Source organism: Monopterus albus, unplaced genomic scaffold, assembly GCF_001952655.1.
Source record: "Monopterus albus unplaced genomic scaffold, M_albus_1.0 scaffold12.1, whole genome shotgun sequence".
Taxonomy (NCBI): domain Eukaryota; kingdom Metazoa; phylum Chordata; class Actinopteri; order Synbranchiformes; family Synbranchidae; genus Monopterus; species Monopterus albus.
Window position 1 is genome coordinate 5,236,055 of NW_018127892.1, and position 14,472 is coordinate 5,250,526.

General features: G+C 40.1%; 1 protein-coding gene across 1 annotated transcript; it reads right to left on the reverse strand.

The window, feature by feature from the left end:
• Positions 1-2,682: 2,682 nt before the first annotated feature.
• On the reverse strand, positions 2,683-10,543 carry tmc1 (transmembrane channel-like 1). Its single transcript, XM_020590572.1, has 18 exons — positions 10,180-10,543; positions 9,881-10,069; positions 9,670-9,760; positions 9,504-9,585; positions 9,181-9,287; positions 7,634-7,732; positions 7,304-7,446; positions 7,075-7,219; positions 6,787-6,981; positions 5,984-6,163; positions 5,757-5,909; positions 4,914-5,042; positions 4,680-4,747; positions 4,260-4,499; positions 4,054-4,179; positions 3,865-3,943; positions 3,212-3,344; positions 2,683-2,911 (listed from the first exon to the last, which is right to left on the reverse strand). The coding sequence occupies exons 1-18, from the start codon at positions 10,341-10,343 to the stop codon at positions 2,700-2,702; spliced, it is 2,535 nt and encodes an 844-aa protein (XP_020446228.1). The 5' UTR covers positions 10,344-10,543; the 3' UTR covers positions 2,683-2,699.
• Positions 10,544-14,472: the final 3,929 nt, after the last annotated feature.

Genomic DNA, 14,472 nt, shown 5'->3' on the forward strand with positions numbered 1-14,472 from the left:
TGTTTACGCACATCATTGTTATATACTGTATGTGAAACAGCCTTGATCCTGATAGCTGAGGTTAGACATTTGTCATCATTCAGTTGTGTCCATGAAAGAAGACACTACAGTAAGGCGTCACCAGAGGTCATTAAAGCTGAATGAAACTTAATTAATCCAAAGTGAAAATTGAAACAGGCCAGTATATACTGGACCTGTTATTAACATACACTGTAAGAGTTATCCCAGTGAATATGTACTACAAACCAATGCTTTTAAAAAGACAAGTCAATGAATTTGACAAGCCTTTCATTAGAGGAAAGACTCACAGACTGTCACTCCTCCTGGTCATGATGGCCATGAAGAAACCCTTTTCTAAAATGTGATTCTAATTATGTGATGTGCAACAAAATACACCAAACTGCTTTTGTTTATTTAAAAGAAATACATAATAGTACAATGATATTGGCAACTTGTATTTTTGCAAGCTCCAATATTTTACGTCAATTTGTCTTTGTGTAACTTTCCACTGCAGCTCATCAGGGAAACCCTGGAGAACAAATAGTGTAGCCTGAATTTGATACATTATGTATTTCAACCACTAAGATGGCCTCTGTGGTTATAATCAAGTATCAGATCAGACCTTTTGAATAATGCAGGGGGAAACAGGAGATGCAGCTAACACAAAATTAAGGCTGGCTTGAAGGCTTGTACCTGGAAGACAGCCCTCTGGGTAGAGCTGCTCATGTCGTCCTCATCCAGCCCCACTTCTTGCTCTTCCTCCTGATTGTCCCCCTCCACTACTTGCTACTATCTCTATCAGACTTTAACCTTCCTTACTGCTACACTGTACTTTAGGCTTACAGAGGGCCTAGATGCATTTATGCTTAAGATGCACTAAATGTCATGATTCGGTTCTGCTGCTTCCTGTCCGGCTTTTATTTTGACGTTACTTCCTGTTTTTGTTTCACCTTAGTTTCGGTCTTTTTACGTTCTTCATCACTCACATTGGTTTCACCTGTTTTGTTATTGTTTGCACCTCTATTTAGGCAGCGTCCTCCCACCAGGACGCTGCCAGATTGTTCTAGACCCCCGCTCTGACTTTCCAGCAGTTTCTTCAGTTTTGGTATTTTGTGTTTCTGATCCCGGACTGTTACCTTGGACTATTCTATTCTGCCTCGCCCTCTTGTTACGAACTGCCACCGTGTATGATTATCGGACTTTCCCTTTTGGACAACGAACTTTGGATTCCCCTGGATGTATGTGTTTGCTGGCTCTGACCTGTGACTGATACAGACCGTGAGTTTTGTGTTTCACCTTGTCCTGTATGGTTTTGGTTCTCTTATTAAGAGTTGGTTTTGTTCAACACTTCCTCGTCTGGTCTTTTAATTGAGTTCACTAAACACTTTTTGGCAGCATCGCGCACCGTTTCTGACACGAAAAGCATATCACCAGCATTTATTTCTACAAAGCAAAAGTGGTGGTATAGTGGTTTAGAGACAGGGGAGTAAACAAGAGTGCGATAGATTATGAGACTCCAGTACACAGAGAAGACTTGTCTCTTTTTTAAGTCTGCTCAGTCTTTGTTGACTAATGTGACAGTCCTTGGCTCATGGTGACAGCATGAAGCATAGGGACTTCCTTCATTGTCTGCCTATCAAATAACTGCAGAATTTATGTTTACTTGCCATGAATTGATCATTATCATTAATGGAAGTGGATCTTTCACAACCTGTACAGAACAGCACTGTCAAGGACAATCGCTGGTACTGTTACAGTAGATTTGAATGGCAGACTGCTCAGTGTCCAGCAAGTGCAGAGGAGCAACTGGTTATGCCACTGTGATTATTAGATGATCAAAGCCAGAGATTGTTGCTACATAAAGGTCAGGAGACCACAATGAATAGATTTACACTGAAAGCACAAATCTGAATGGAATTATACAGCTGAACAACACATATAGATTATTTAAGACCAGCCAGAGATGGGTGAGCAATCCATTTCAGCCTAACTAGCTAGGTTAAATGACTAATGAATTGTTTAAAACTGTGGTGCAGTCACAGGTCAAGGGACAGTTGTGCTCAGTGTCGAAGGCCAAAAGGAAAACACGTCAGCTTGTTTGAAAACAATTATAATATTCAATGTAATCAAACAAATGTGTTAGGAAATCAAAGATCAACTTAAGCTAAATCAAGTTAACAATCAAAATTAAAGCATGGTTATTGCATGTGATGCATCTTATGTCTTCAGAGGCAAAATGTTTATATAAAATGACTGACATAAAAAAACAACCCCATCATTAGTTAACTCATTTCAAAAACATAATAATTGCTGTGTAGTGATGAGTTGGTGTGATAAAAGATTAGGCCAATCAGAACTAATATGGAGACCTCTGTATTAGCTGCACATCTGTCTATAGCCAATGTACTTGTAGCATACACCAGGTTAACTCAAACGAATTTCAAATTAATTTACAGTTTTCTACAGATTTAATTGAAAAATCAACCAATTAGTGGCTTCAAAAGAAATTGACATAAGATCGATATAGCAACATCTGAAGAAAATTATGTTCTGTTTTATCACAGACAGTTTAAAAACGAGCCCTAACAGGAACAGCCTGAAGAAGAAGAAAGAAGAAAAAGGTTTAATTACTCCCAGTTCACAGAGTACATCCTAAATGTCAATTTCTCATACAGAGCTTGGCTTTGAGTCACACTCCCTCAGTGTCTCTGCAGGCTTGGTACCCTGTACATCCTGGTTTCACTTTGTTGAGGGCAACCAGGCCGGTAACCAGTTGCCCCATGGATGCCACGGTGATTGGTTCTGGGGACAGGGGCTGGAAGGTAGCATTCTTGACCTCTAACAGGAGGAGGAGGGTTGCTTCCATTCTTACCATGATGCAGTATCTGACTAACACCATTGTCCACATTTGCTGAAATAGAAGGTAGAAGAAGAAGAAATTTATACTTCCAGGTGAAAAATATAGCATCACTAGTTAGCATACAGCATACAGGAAAAAAAACTGGGCAAAGATTCCTCCAGCCTTTTTATTGTTGTCAAAGACTATGTGCGTGCATCTATTGAGAAGACTGGAGTTGTTGTTTTGTTTTGTTTTTCTTTTTCAGCTAAAGTTGCCTGACTGCAACTATCTTTCATCTGTGAATTAATTTAATCTTGCAGTTTAGTTGGTGTTTTGGTTTGTACTCAATCTTCTTATAAATATAAGTCTCACCCTCCTGGTCATGTGGTGAAGCATTGTTCTTTTGTTGCTCTGCAGCCTGCGATGCTGCTTTTCTGGCCTCCTCTAGATCCAGTTGTGCTTTCAGTGCTGCCCTTTTGTTTTTCTTCTTGTTTTCTTCATTTTGCTTGGGACACATTAGAAATTATAATATGGACTGTTAAAAACCTATTCAGCTAACTCGGGGTACAAGTTAAGCAGCACAGGCAACATAGTGCTGATTGCTGAACTCACTAATTTTTGGACAGATATGTTACTCTGCTGCTCTCTGGTGGACTGATGGTACCAGTACAACCACTATGGCCACAGACAGACACCACAGTGGCCTCATGTGGTCTAGTTGTGCATCTACACGCTTGGAGAAGTTTTCATGCTGCTAAAATGTAGTGAAAGTAAGTACAGTTCTGGAGGACGAACAAATAACAAACATGAAAGTTCCTAGGATTTTCTTGCTTTTACTTGACCAAATTCAATTTCCACGCTTTGTCAGAAGTTAACACTGTCACCTCACATCACATGTGAAGTGATATGGATGATGAATGTTATTCATGTGACATTTCCATTTATTAGTTCCAGTGTATTCATAAGCACATAAAAAGTAAACTAGTGGTAATGAGAATGAAAATTTAAATTTCATTGCAGGTTACCATTTGTACTTTTTTCTTCAGTTCCACATTAGCTTCTTTGTAGCTTTTGGCTGTAGATTGCAAGTAATAAATGGCCAGTCTGAAAAATAGATTATTTCCAAAAAATACTTAAATCTTGCAATTAAAAATAAATGGTCATGCATATACTGTATATCCATGCAGTCTACTACTGAGTGTTTATTGACTCACGCCATAAGTAATATGAAGGGTAGCACCAGTCCAGGGTTAGAGGCATAGCTGAACACTTTACTAAACCAGACGGGGAAGTCAGACTCAAGTGTCTCATGGATCACATCAAACATTCGTTTTTTCCCACTAAGGAGAAGAGAATGACTGTGACAGAAAGCCAAGTACTCAGAATGTAAATACCAGACCTCCGGAATAAGCATAATTACCTGAAGGGTCCACAGTCAAAGGATGGGGGGATGGTGACAATGGTGTAGATGGCAGGCAGAGTGGACAGGAAGAGGATGACGAGCAACATGGCCATATAGAAGTTATTGGAACCAGAGGCCTTGAAAACTCTTTCCTGTGGCACATTACAGCACATCACAGCCCAGCACTGCAGGTACATGGACACATGGAGCCGTAGGACGTTCAGAGCAGGCAAGCAGGGGGCATAAAATGCACCCATCCTGGGGGAAAACATTTAGCAAAACACTCAGCGGAAGGCAGGCTGAAAGTGCCATTCATCATCATCGTCAACATCACCATCATAAGTAGTTTTCCATAATACCAGTACTGCAGGTTGTAAATAAAACACAAAATTAGAAGTGACAGGGTGCTTGATATGCTGTTCATATGCTGTCCAGTACCATATCATTCCCTGATTGAAGATCAGGCCAAGGACATTCCCACTGACATCAAACTCAGAGTAGGATGGCTTTCACAAACAACAAAAAAGACAAAAGAAACCCTACTGTGACTGATATTTTCATTGCCAACATTTAAATTCATCTCTACAAAAGGTGCATATTTTAAGGTCTAATAATAAATACATTATCTATTCTGCTAACTTTCACTGTTATCAGGTAGAAAAGATGACTCACAAATCCAGCTTCAAGGTCCCAACACCAGCAGTTGTTGAGAAAACGGACAAGCACGGCTCTCAAGAAATCACCTATCAGTAGTGTGATGTAGGTCATCATGGTATCAGATATGATCAGCCGGACAAACTCCTTCAAAGAATGAAGCAATCTTATATAATGTGTATGCATACATACAGTATCTCACATGAATATTAAATTGGAATGGTATGGATAAATTAAAGGAAACAATTGTTTTCCTGTCTTGATGACATTGGTGGCGGTTTGTCTCATGATGGTCACTTTACAGAAGTTATACTATTTTTTTTATTTACCACTTTATCACTGAGTATGCCTCAATATGGAACATGCCTGTGTTAGTTGTGTGTAAGTTTTCTGATTACAAAATGTAGCTACCCAATACTTGTTTTTCATTTTTAATGTAGCCCTAACATTACAGTAAATCACCTGATCTTTGCATTTCTTTCACTTTGGTAACAGACTGTGATCAGAATACATTTCTTTATGTAAGTAATCACTGTTGAATGCAATTTTGATGTGGAGTGTCAAGCATTTCAATTCAATCCATTTTAAAATTCTAGTAAAAGATAGCTGCCCACTGATAAAGTGGACAGCCATTTAAAAGCTGTTTTCTTGTATGTGCCTGGGTTCTGGTTGTGTAGCTGCATATCACCCACTACAGTGGACGCTGGTGTGTCATTTCATACTCTGCCACCCACTGTCAGTCATTGTTAAGCGCAACAATAACACCGCAAAACCAAGATGGCCGACAGAAAGCCAAGTAGGCTGAGTAGCTTATTATTTAAAAAAACAAGCACACACACACACACACACATGCACACTGACCTGCCCCACCATGGTCTCCCAGCAGGGTCCTCTGGGCACATCAGCAGGGTGGATAGTGAAGGGTGGAGCAGTGCTGTTTTCCATTAATGTGCCATTGTAAAGGCTGGCTTCCCACATGGTTATATTAAACTTCACAATATTTTCCTCTTCCCTCTGAGACATACACACTTCACTTTAATTATACTGAAACTATACAAAAGTATACCACATATCTGCACACATTTTACTTTGATGTTGATTTCATCCATGAGTGCAATGATGAAGGTGTAGAGATTTCCCAGGAAGAGGGCAAAGATGCGACCCAGCTGCCACTGCAGGGCGACACGAGGGTGGTAGTTCTCCAGGGTGCTGATGACATCAAAGAGCATGGGGCAGAACATCCCCAGTAAAGACATGACCATGTTAACCTGAAAAACACATGAGGCTTAGACTCAAGAAAGCTCACGTGACATGTGAGGTCACTAAAGGACTGCACAGAACTTTGTGAGTACCAACAAACTAGTACACTATTCCTCTGATGTAGAGCACTAAGGAAGTGTAGGGTAAAAATAAAAACGAATTATTGATAGTGATGAAACTGCATTAAAAAACACTGAAGGAGACAAAAACACAAAAGCATGAGGCAAAGCCACATGTCTAACTGGTAAACCTCTCACTCTGTCAGATGAACAGTCAGCCTTTTTCACAACAGATATTTTGACTTGTTACAGCAGGGAAAGCATAGGTTTGACTAATATCATTGTTCCAGTACAGTAGGTGTCCAAGTAAGCAATGTGGTGATGGAGCCTGCACAGTAACAGGGAGCTGGAACACCTGAATGAAAGAGACTGTAATAGGCTAAACATTCATTGCTGGTGTGAGGTGTGTTCTTCATGCTGTCACTATCTCAAAACTGATGAATGTCCATCAGCCACATTTTTAAAATGGGAGTACAGTATGCTTTAAATATATATCACCAAACTCTAAATAATGAACATGCTCAAGAGGTCTTGAACTTTTGATCCCCTGTCCCTGTTTCTCTCATTCCTACCTCATTCCTTTCCCACCAAGTGTGATTCTCCAGTCCATCTAGGGTAAACTTCTGAGAGCGGCGCACTACAAAGTAGATTAAATATCCACTTCCCGCTAAGCAGCACAATACCAAGAAGTTGGCCAGCACCCGCAGGAAACGAGTCAGATGGATATTGTCATCCTTTAGACTCTCTTGCTCCTCTAAGATTGCCTCCTGGTAACGTAGAGCAAGGGATAAACAGGATATAGATGTAGTATAAATTACATAATTTATTATACTGAAACACCAACAACCAGCTTCACCAACCTTGAAACTGGTGGTGATGGAGGCAAACTTATTATCTGCAGTTTCAGGGTTTCCTATCAGGTAGTCCCAGCTGGTGAACATTTTCCAGCTGAAATTAAAGCTGTTGTCATCTCCAATCCCAGACTCATTTGCATTACGGGCCATCCTTTATTCAAAAATAATTACAGATTCAGTATAAGATTGTGCCTTAAAGAGGCTCATTAATTACATGAAGTCATAAAACACATACGTTCTTATGACCACCATATAGCTATATGCCACTGTACCCACGCCAACCAGGAAGTACGACAAAGGCATGCGAAACTTGAGCCAGCCAATGGCACGCTGGTTGTTGTAGTAACCATAGAAGAGGACTGAATACTGAGCATAACCCTGCGGACAGAAGTTTTAATTGCCGTGACTTATGCTAAAGTCACAGATGTGTGGGTGTTCCTTTCAGAACACTGGACTGCACTTCATCTTTATTTAAAAAGTGCCACACAGAAATACGAAGCAAAGGAACATAAAATGCTATTTAAAGTGGGTGAGGAGAGCATAATGTTACACACAGTCCACTGACCCCAAAGTCCCATAAGACGGCAAAGTCCATGGCACTGGCTTCCTCGGCTCTGGGGACAGTCTTCCTTGGAATGCTGCCATATGACTTCCCCATTAATGCCTGTAACAACAACAACAACAACAACAATGACATCTACTTCTCGTAGACCTCGTAAAGCCTTATCATCCTAACAGAACACTTCACTCTCAGAGTGCAGGTTTACTTGTGGTTCCTAGAGTCCACAGAAGCAGAATGGGAGGCAGAGCCTTTAGCTATCAAGCTCCTCTCCTATGGAACCAACTCCCAGTCTCAGTTCAGGAGGCAGACTACCTCTCTACCTTGAAGATTAGACTTAAGACTTTCCTTTTTGATAAAGCTTATAGTTAGGGCTGGATCAGATGACCCTGAGCCTTCCCTTGGTTATGCTGCTATAGGCCTAGGCTGCTGGGGGGCCCCATGATGCTCTGAGTTTCTTTCCTCTCCCCTCCTGCTCTGCTCTGCTCTCCTCCCCTCCCCTCTCCTCTCCTCTCCTCTCCTCTCCTCTCCTCTCCTCTCACTCACCCCAACCGGTCGAGGCAGAAGGCCGCCCACCAAGAGCTGGGGTCTGTCGGAGGTTTCTTCCGTTAAAGGGAGTTTTTCCTCCCCACTGTCGCCAAGTGCTTGCTCAAGGGGGATTTGTTGGGTTTTCCCTATGTAATAATATTGATAACAGTAAGGTCTAGACCTTACTTTGTAAAGTGTCCTGAGATGACTTTTGCTGTGATTTGGAGCTATACAAATAAAATTTGATTTGATTTGATTTGATTTACTTCTACTACTATAGAATTTTACTGCAGATACAGTAGAACAAATGTCAGTTCTTTCCATAGTTTAGGTCCCAGTATAGGTGTGTTCTGTTTTCATGGTTCCAGTTAAAAGCAGAGCAGGTGCATTTTGGACTGGGTACAGAATATGAAGAGTTACAGTAATCTTGACAGGATAAAATGATGCCATGAATAACTTTCTCCAAGTCAGTGACAGACAAAAATATTTCAATTTAGATATGCTTCATGTCTAATAATAACAGGACTAAAAAAATCCCATGTACTTGGTTTTCAAAGTACAGATCAGAATCAGAAATAACTCCCTGCTGAGTGGGGCAAATATAACTTTCTGACTTGTCTTTTGTATCACAAAGAAAGTTATAAGACATTGAATACTTAATATACTCAAAGCAGTATCTGATGCAGCCAAACTACAAGAATCAGTAGGTAGTGTTGACATGAAAATATAACTGAACAGCAAAATGTTGTGTCTTCTAATTGTATGACCACGGACACGCATATACAAGCAGATTGAGAGAAAGAGGGGCTGAAAATCAATCCTTGAGGTGCACTGCAGGAAAGTTTTGTGGGGGAGGACATGCAGCTAGCTAGTTCATAGAAAATGTCTGCCAAGCTCTGAAAAGGAGGGTTGTTATTAAAAACCATCTTGAAAACACACAAACAATTAGACTTAATTATGAAATATAAATAAGAGCAAACCACTGATGCAATACACAGAAATTATGATGAGAAAAGATACCATACCTCTGGCACCATAACCAGGCCAAAGGTCAGACCAAATAAGATCATGTTGATGCCATACATCCACCTCAGGAAGATAAAATAAGAGGCAACTGAGGAGCCAAAATGACCTGAGAGGCAAGGGGAATTAATACTTGGATGATTGTTACACCATTAAAAACAAGGAAACTAATGTGAGGCCTGCAAACTGCGTGCTATGTACTGTACCTATACTCTCTCTATACATCTCCAGTAGAATGATACATCTTTTATTCATAGTCATATTTTTGTCCTGGAAATAAAATCTGAGCCTACAAGGAAAAAGTATATCTGAAAAATAAACTTACTTTCTATCTCCTTAATTTTCATCTCCCAGGGAATGCAGGCAGTTTTGAAGTTTTCAAAGTCCCGTTGGAACTTCATCCATTTCTAATAAAATCAAATGAAATTTTAAAAATAGATCATATATTTGTGTATATTATTAAATCATGATATAAATGAGTGTATCCTTGCCTTGGTCATCATGACCTTGTAAGCATAGAGTTTTCTGCCCCTCCCTTTCCCCAAAGCTCCCTCATGTTTCTCCACAAACTCTTGAGACTCCCTATGACAAAGTAAATATTTAATTGATGGATTTGCTGGGGACACCTTGAATTACAGCTGGGAACTCAGGGGAATCTGATTAGCTTGGGATTCAAATTTAATCAGTAAGAAAGTAAAGTACCGTAAAGTGTCTAGTTTCTGTTTCATTGGCCAGGGTTTGCCCCTCAGACTCTGGATCAGTTTCTTCCTCTCATCCATCGCCTCCTTCAGCTTCTCCAGTTCTTCAGGTGACAGAGACTCTGGCCTCACCTCTGTCTCCTCATTGTCATCATCCTCGTGGTCATCTGCCTCACTCGTCTCCGGCTCTGAACTGAGGCATAGAGGAGTAATGTGGTCTTTGCACTTGTCAGTGTGAATAACACAAGTGTTTTTCTCCGCAGGAAGCATCAAATAAGGCGAATTTGTAAGATAATCCTTTACCTTGTAACAATTACTTTCTTGTGCTTTTTCTTCTTCACTTCCTGTGCTTCCTCCTTTACTGTGTGTTTACCTTCATCCTCTTCTTTTTCTTCTTTTTTGGCACTTCCATGCTTCTTTTTTCCCTTCTCATTTGTCTCTCCAGTTTCTCCCTTCTCCTGCTCCATTTGTCTTGTTTTTTCATTTTTGATATTCTTCCTTGTTTTTGCCACCTTACCACTTTTTATTTCAGCCTGCTCTTCCTCATCCCTCTCTCTTCTTTCTGACTCTTGATCAGTTTTGGCTCTCCTTCTCCTGCCCCTTTGTCTTTTCTCAGCTCTGCCCTGTAATTCCTCTTTCCCCTCTCCTACTTTTGATGCTCTTTTTATTTTCCCATTCCCCCTCTTTTTTCTCTCTCTGTCATTATTTCTTCTTTTTCTTCTGTGTTTTTTCCTCATATGTTCCTCTTGAAAAATGGAAACATCATCCTCATTATCTGTAAAAACATAGATGCTATTTTTATTCACGCATGCTCACATCCCTGATACTGTCTGTAGTGCTGTAAAACCACAGTCACTTCATTGTAAAGTTTATGAATGTCCTCCACCTATGTACTCTTTCTGTCAGTGACATTTTTTTTTATCCAGGTGTGATAACCAAGTGGTAACTGGGGATGTATGTATGTCATGATAGAGTGAAAGTGTACTGTACATATTGTAACTGCAGTAGATGATTTGGTATGGATATGTGGTGGTAGGGGAAATGTCTTGAGCTTCTGAGCAAAATAAAAGAATGACTAGACAAAAAAAGGTGTCTGGAGTATTTTGAAAGTAGAATGGTATGAATCATAGGATGCTTTTGTGATTTAATGTCCCACTCACCTGCAACTCCCAGTTCAATGTCAACTGTGGACAACAAAATGTTTTGACAACTTTCAGCTTACAACAAGTTGAAGATGTTTCATGATTACCTGAAGCATTACTGGGTGACATACATAACATAAGGTATTTGTAACTTTTGCTGCATTGTCATTGTGGTAGACCAGGAACAATGCTATCAAATTAGGCACTTGTAATTTCTGCATCTTCATCAGGGTTTGCATTTTTCACATTTTTATTACAGAGAAGACAGTGTCACTCATCTGAGACACATGTATACTGTAAATAAGCACATAACAGTTTCCATTCCTAATTCTTCAAAGGAGAAAATAAATTTCCTTCAGGGAATTACTGACCCCTGATTCATCTAATGACCTCAGCTTTATAAATCTAGTCCATTTATTATACAACACTGATCCCTTTTATTGTCCAAGGTTAGCCTGCCTTATTGAGTACCTGACACTATTGTCCTGCAGTAAAGAGGAATAAAGAGGAAAACATAAAGGACCACTGACAGACTGAATGGGTATGTATTCGGCCTTTGATGTGTGTCCTTAGTGTAACCAGAGTGGCCAGAACACAGGTCATTACTGCCGTGTGCAGCAGAGGGGCACAAAAAAGACAAACAATGGCCTAATGAAATTAGACAGGATGGCTAAGTCCATAAGAATGGGGGAGGCAGCTGAGGGCTAGAGTCCAGTCTCCCAATATGCTGCAGAGTTAACTGGATACAAGAAACCAGTGGGAAAATATGGTGTAAATAGCTGTTCTGTTTTTATTTGTCTCTTCTGTTCATATTAATGAACTTAAAACCCTATTAAACTCAAGAAAAATGAATGGTTTTGTACAAATATATGTCAAATCAGTTATCACAACTATAATGTAAAGATGCTACAAATTCAAAGACAATTGGTGAAATATTTTCCTAATGAACATGTTAACATAAAGACAATTTACAGCAGATTATGGCAAATAAATACTTCACATTTCTTTCTGCAGGTTCAAAGAATGAATTTCCTCCTATGTCACATAATTTAAAAAGCAGAATTGCAGTTTGGTCATGGAAATATAAAGATCTTCATGGTCTTACTGTCATTCTCAGAGGTGATCAGAGTGTCTTGAAGCATCTTCCTCTCATGGTCCTTTAGCTCCTAAAACAGTCGCTCCAGCATCCAGAGGAGTCTGTACATGTGTGAGTTGGACATAAGACTGCAGGGTTTCAGTGATCTCTCTCCTTCTGCATCTTTATAGGGAAGGATGCAGTTTATTCAAGCTCACACACTGCCATGGGAATGAGGAGTGAGTGTGTGTGTGTGTGTGTGTGTGTGTGTGTGGGTTTGTCTTTATATACTTGTGCGAACCAACCCCTGATGGAACACCTTTCTTGTGTGGACATTTCTTCTTGTGTGGACCACCCAAAAGGAAAATGCTAGGATAGGCTCCTTTCATCCTAAAGAATGATCTGTCTAAATTACTAATACTAATACTGCCTGTGTCTTTAAAAGGGCACAGACAGGGCAGCTTAGAAGTGGGTGGGAATCAAGCAATATTTATAACACCTGGAGCTTTAGGCTCACCTTCAACTAAAGTTGCATTAAATGCATGCCTCAACACTGTGGAGACTGTGGTAGCACCACAATTGGTGTCCTGAGAGATAAGATATGTTTGCTACAGTGTGGTGCATCTATGATTCCACCCATCTGGCTTATCTAGCACATAATGAAACTCACTCTGTACAGCCTTCACTTAGCCACTACATAAATTACGCTAAAATGTTGACCACAATGCATATAAAATGGCTGCAGATGGGAGAGCGAGGGTATGAGAATAACACCTAAATATGTCTTTATGCTTTTCATTTGATGTGTCTCTCTAGTTCTCCTTTGACCATTGTCCCTGACCGTCCTGCTGTTTTTCAATTTTACATTTGAAGCTATATATTGAATGATTGTAGGTAAAACCTCAACATGGTGCAATGGAGGTCCAAAATCTCAACAATCATGTGGTAGTGTGTTTAATATGGAATCTAACTTGATTAATCATGGCAGCCTTTCATGCGTCTCATTAAACATACAGACCAGGATTGAAGAGTTGTTTGAGTCTGGTTGAGTCATAGAATTCATTCATAACAGAAATTCACTTCATTTAAACTCAAGCTGTTGTCTGGCCTTGACTACGTGCCATAGTCATCATCACCCAGTATTAAAGCCAAACTGGGAATCAGGCTTTATAAACACCACAGCTGTTTACTTCACAATGTATTTAGTGTGTGAAGAATCCCTGCTGTCTCAAAAATGTCAATTGCATAAGGTATTTCATTATATTCCATGGTAAATTTAGATTACGATTGTGGCACTTAATGTTTCCACTTACATTAGATCGAGAATCATTCACGGGCACAGAATGCCACACTGAAGTGTTGACACTTTACCATAATGAGTAGAGCAGCAGACTAATGGTTGCTCATCCAAACGGCCCGGCTACATACTTCAAAAGGCCACATAAAAAAAAAAAAAGGGGAGGATCAACAAAGTCAGAGTGGATTAAGAACAGGAGCTGCCTCAGCTCTCTTTCCATACAAAGAACAGTCATTAGAAAGATGCTCAAACATTGTTAAGAGAATGGTAATTGACAAGGTGTCCCTTGAATTAAGACATGACCCTCTCATATGTGTATTTGGTGACAGACTGCTGGAGAAACACAGGAGTGATCAATCAAAAGATGGTCATGTCAGTCAAAAAATGAGAGTTGGGTAGATTTTTACTTGCTGCCAAGTCCCTTGACTGTGAAGTTAAGATGCTGCAAGATGTTTTGGTGCCACCTAAATTTTCTTTAGCTGTGCAAACAGCAAAACAAGCCTCTGGGTTCACCAGCTCCAAGTACAGGTATAACGCACATCTTTTGCTTTGAAGTTGGGACACTCACTGAAGGCAATATGTGACACTGTCAGATTTGGCGTATAAGGACGTCAAACGGTGTTAGTGGTGGACTCAATTATAAAACCAGATGAACTGTTTGAACGAAAAGGTTTTTACTTGTGATAACTAGGCAACCAATACACAGTCCAGGTATAACACAGTCCGGGTGTAGCCAGGGGATTCAAAACTCAAGAGGTCCAGGGGAAGCTCAGAAGGTCGGTACACTGCAGGCAATCAGACACTGGAAGGACATAGGCAATAAACGGTGGTCAAAACAAACAATCCAAGGTCAGAAACAGAGTCAGGCAAGGTATGGATGCTGGAGAGTCAGAGCTAGAGTCTAGAACAATCTGGCAGGGATAGGAGGGTGAAGGCTGCTTATATTACAGTGCAAACTATCGGGAGCAGGTGAAACGAATGTAAGTGATTAGTGAACGTAAAGTGACCAAAACAGAGGTGAAAAACAAAAACAGGAAGTAACGTAAAAATAAAAGCCTGACAGGAAGCAACGGAACCAAATC

What these genes read in the sequence shown, in the direction of transcription:
- tmc1 (XM_020590572.1), bottom strand. Translation starts at nt 10,343, where the DNA reads ATGGAGCAGGAGAAGGGAGAAACTGGAGAGACAAATGAGAAGGGAAAA. An exon ending in GCCTGGTTATGGTGCCAGAG is followed by an intron (nt 7,733 to 9,180) that starts GTATGGTATCTT and finishes TTGTTGTTACAG; the next exon opens with GCATTAATGGGGAAGTCATA. An exon ending in CCATCACCACCAGTTTCAAG is followed by an intron (nt 6,982 to 7,074) that starts GTTGGTGAAGCT and finishes CTACGTTACCAG; the next exon opens with GAGGCAATCTTAGAGGAGCA.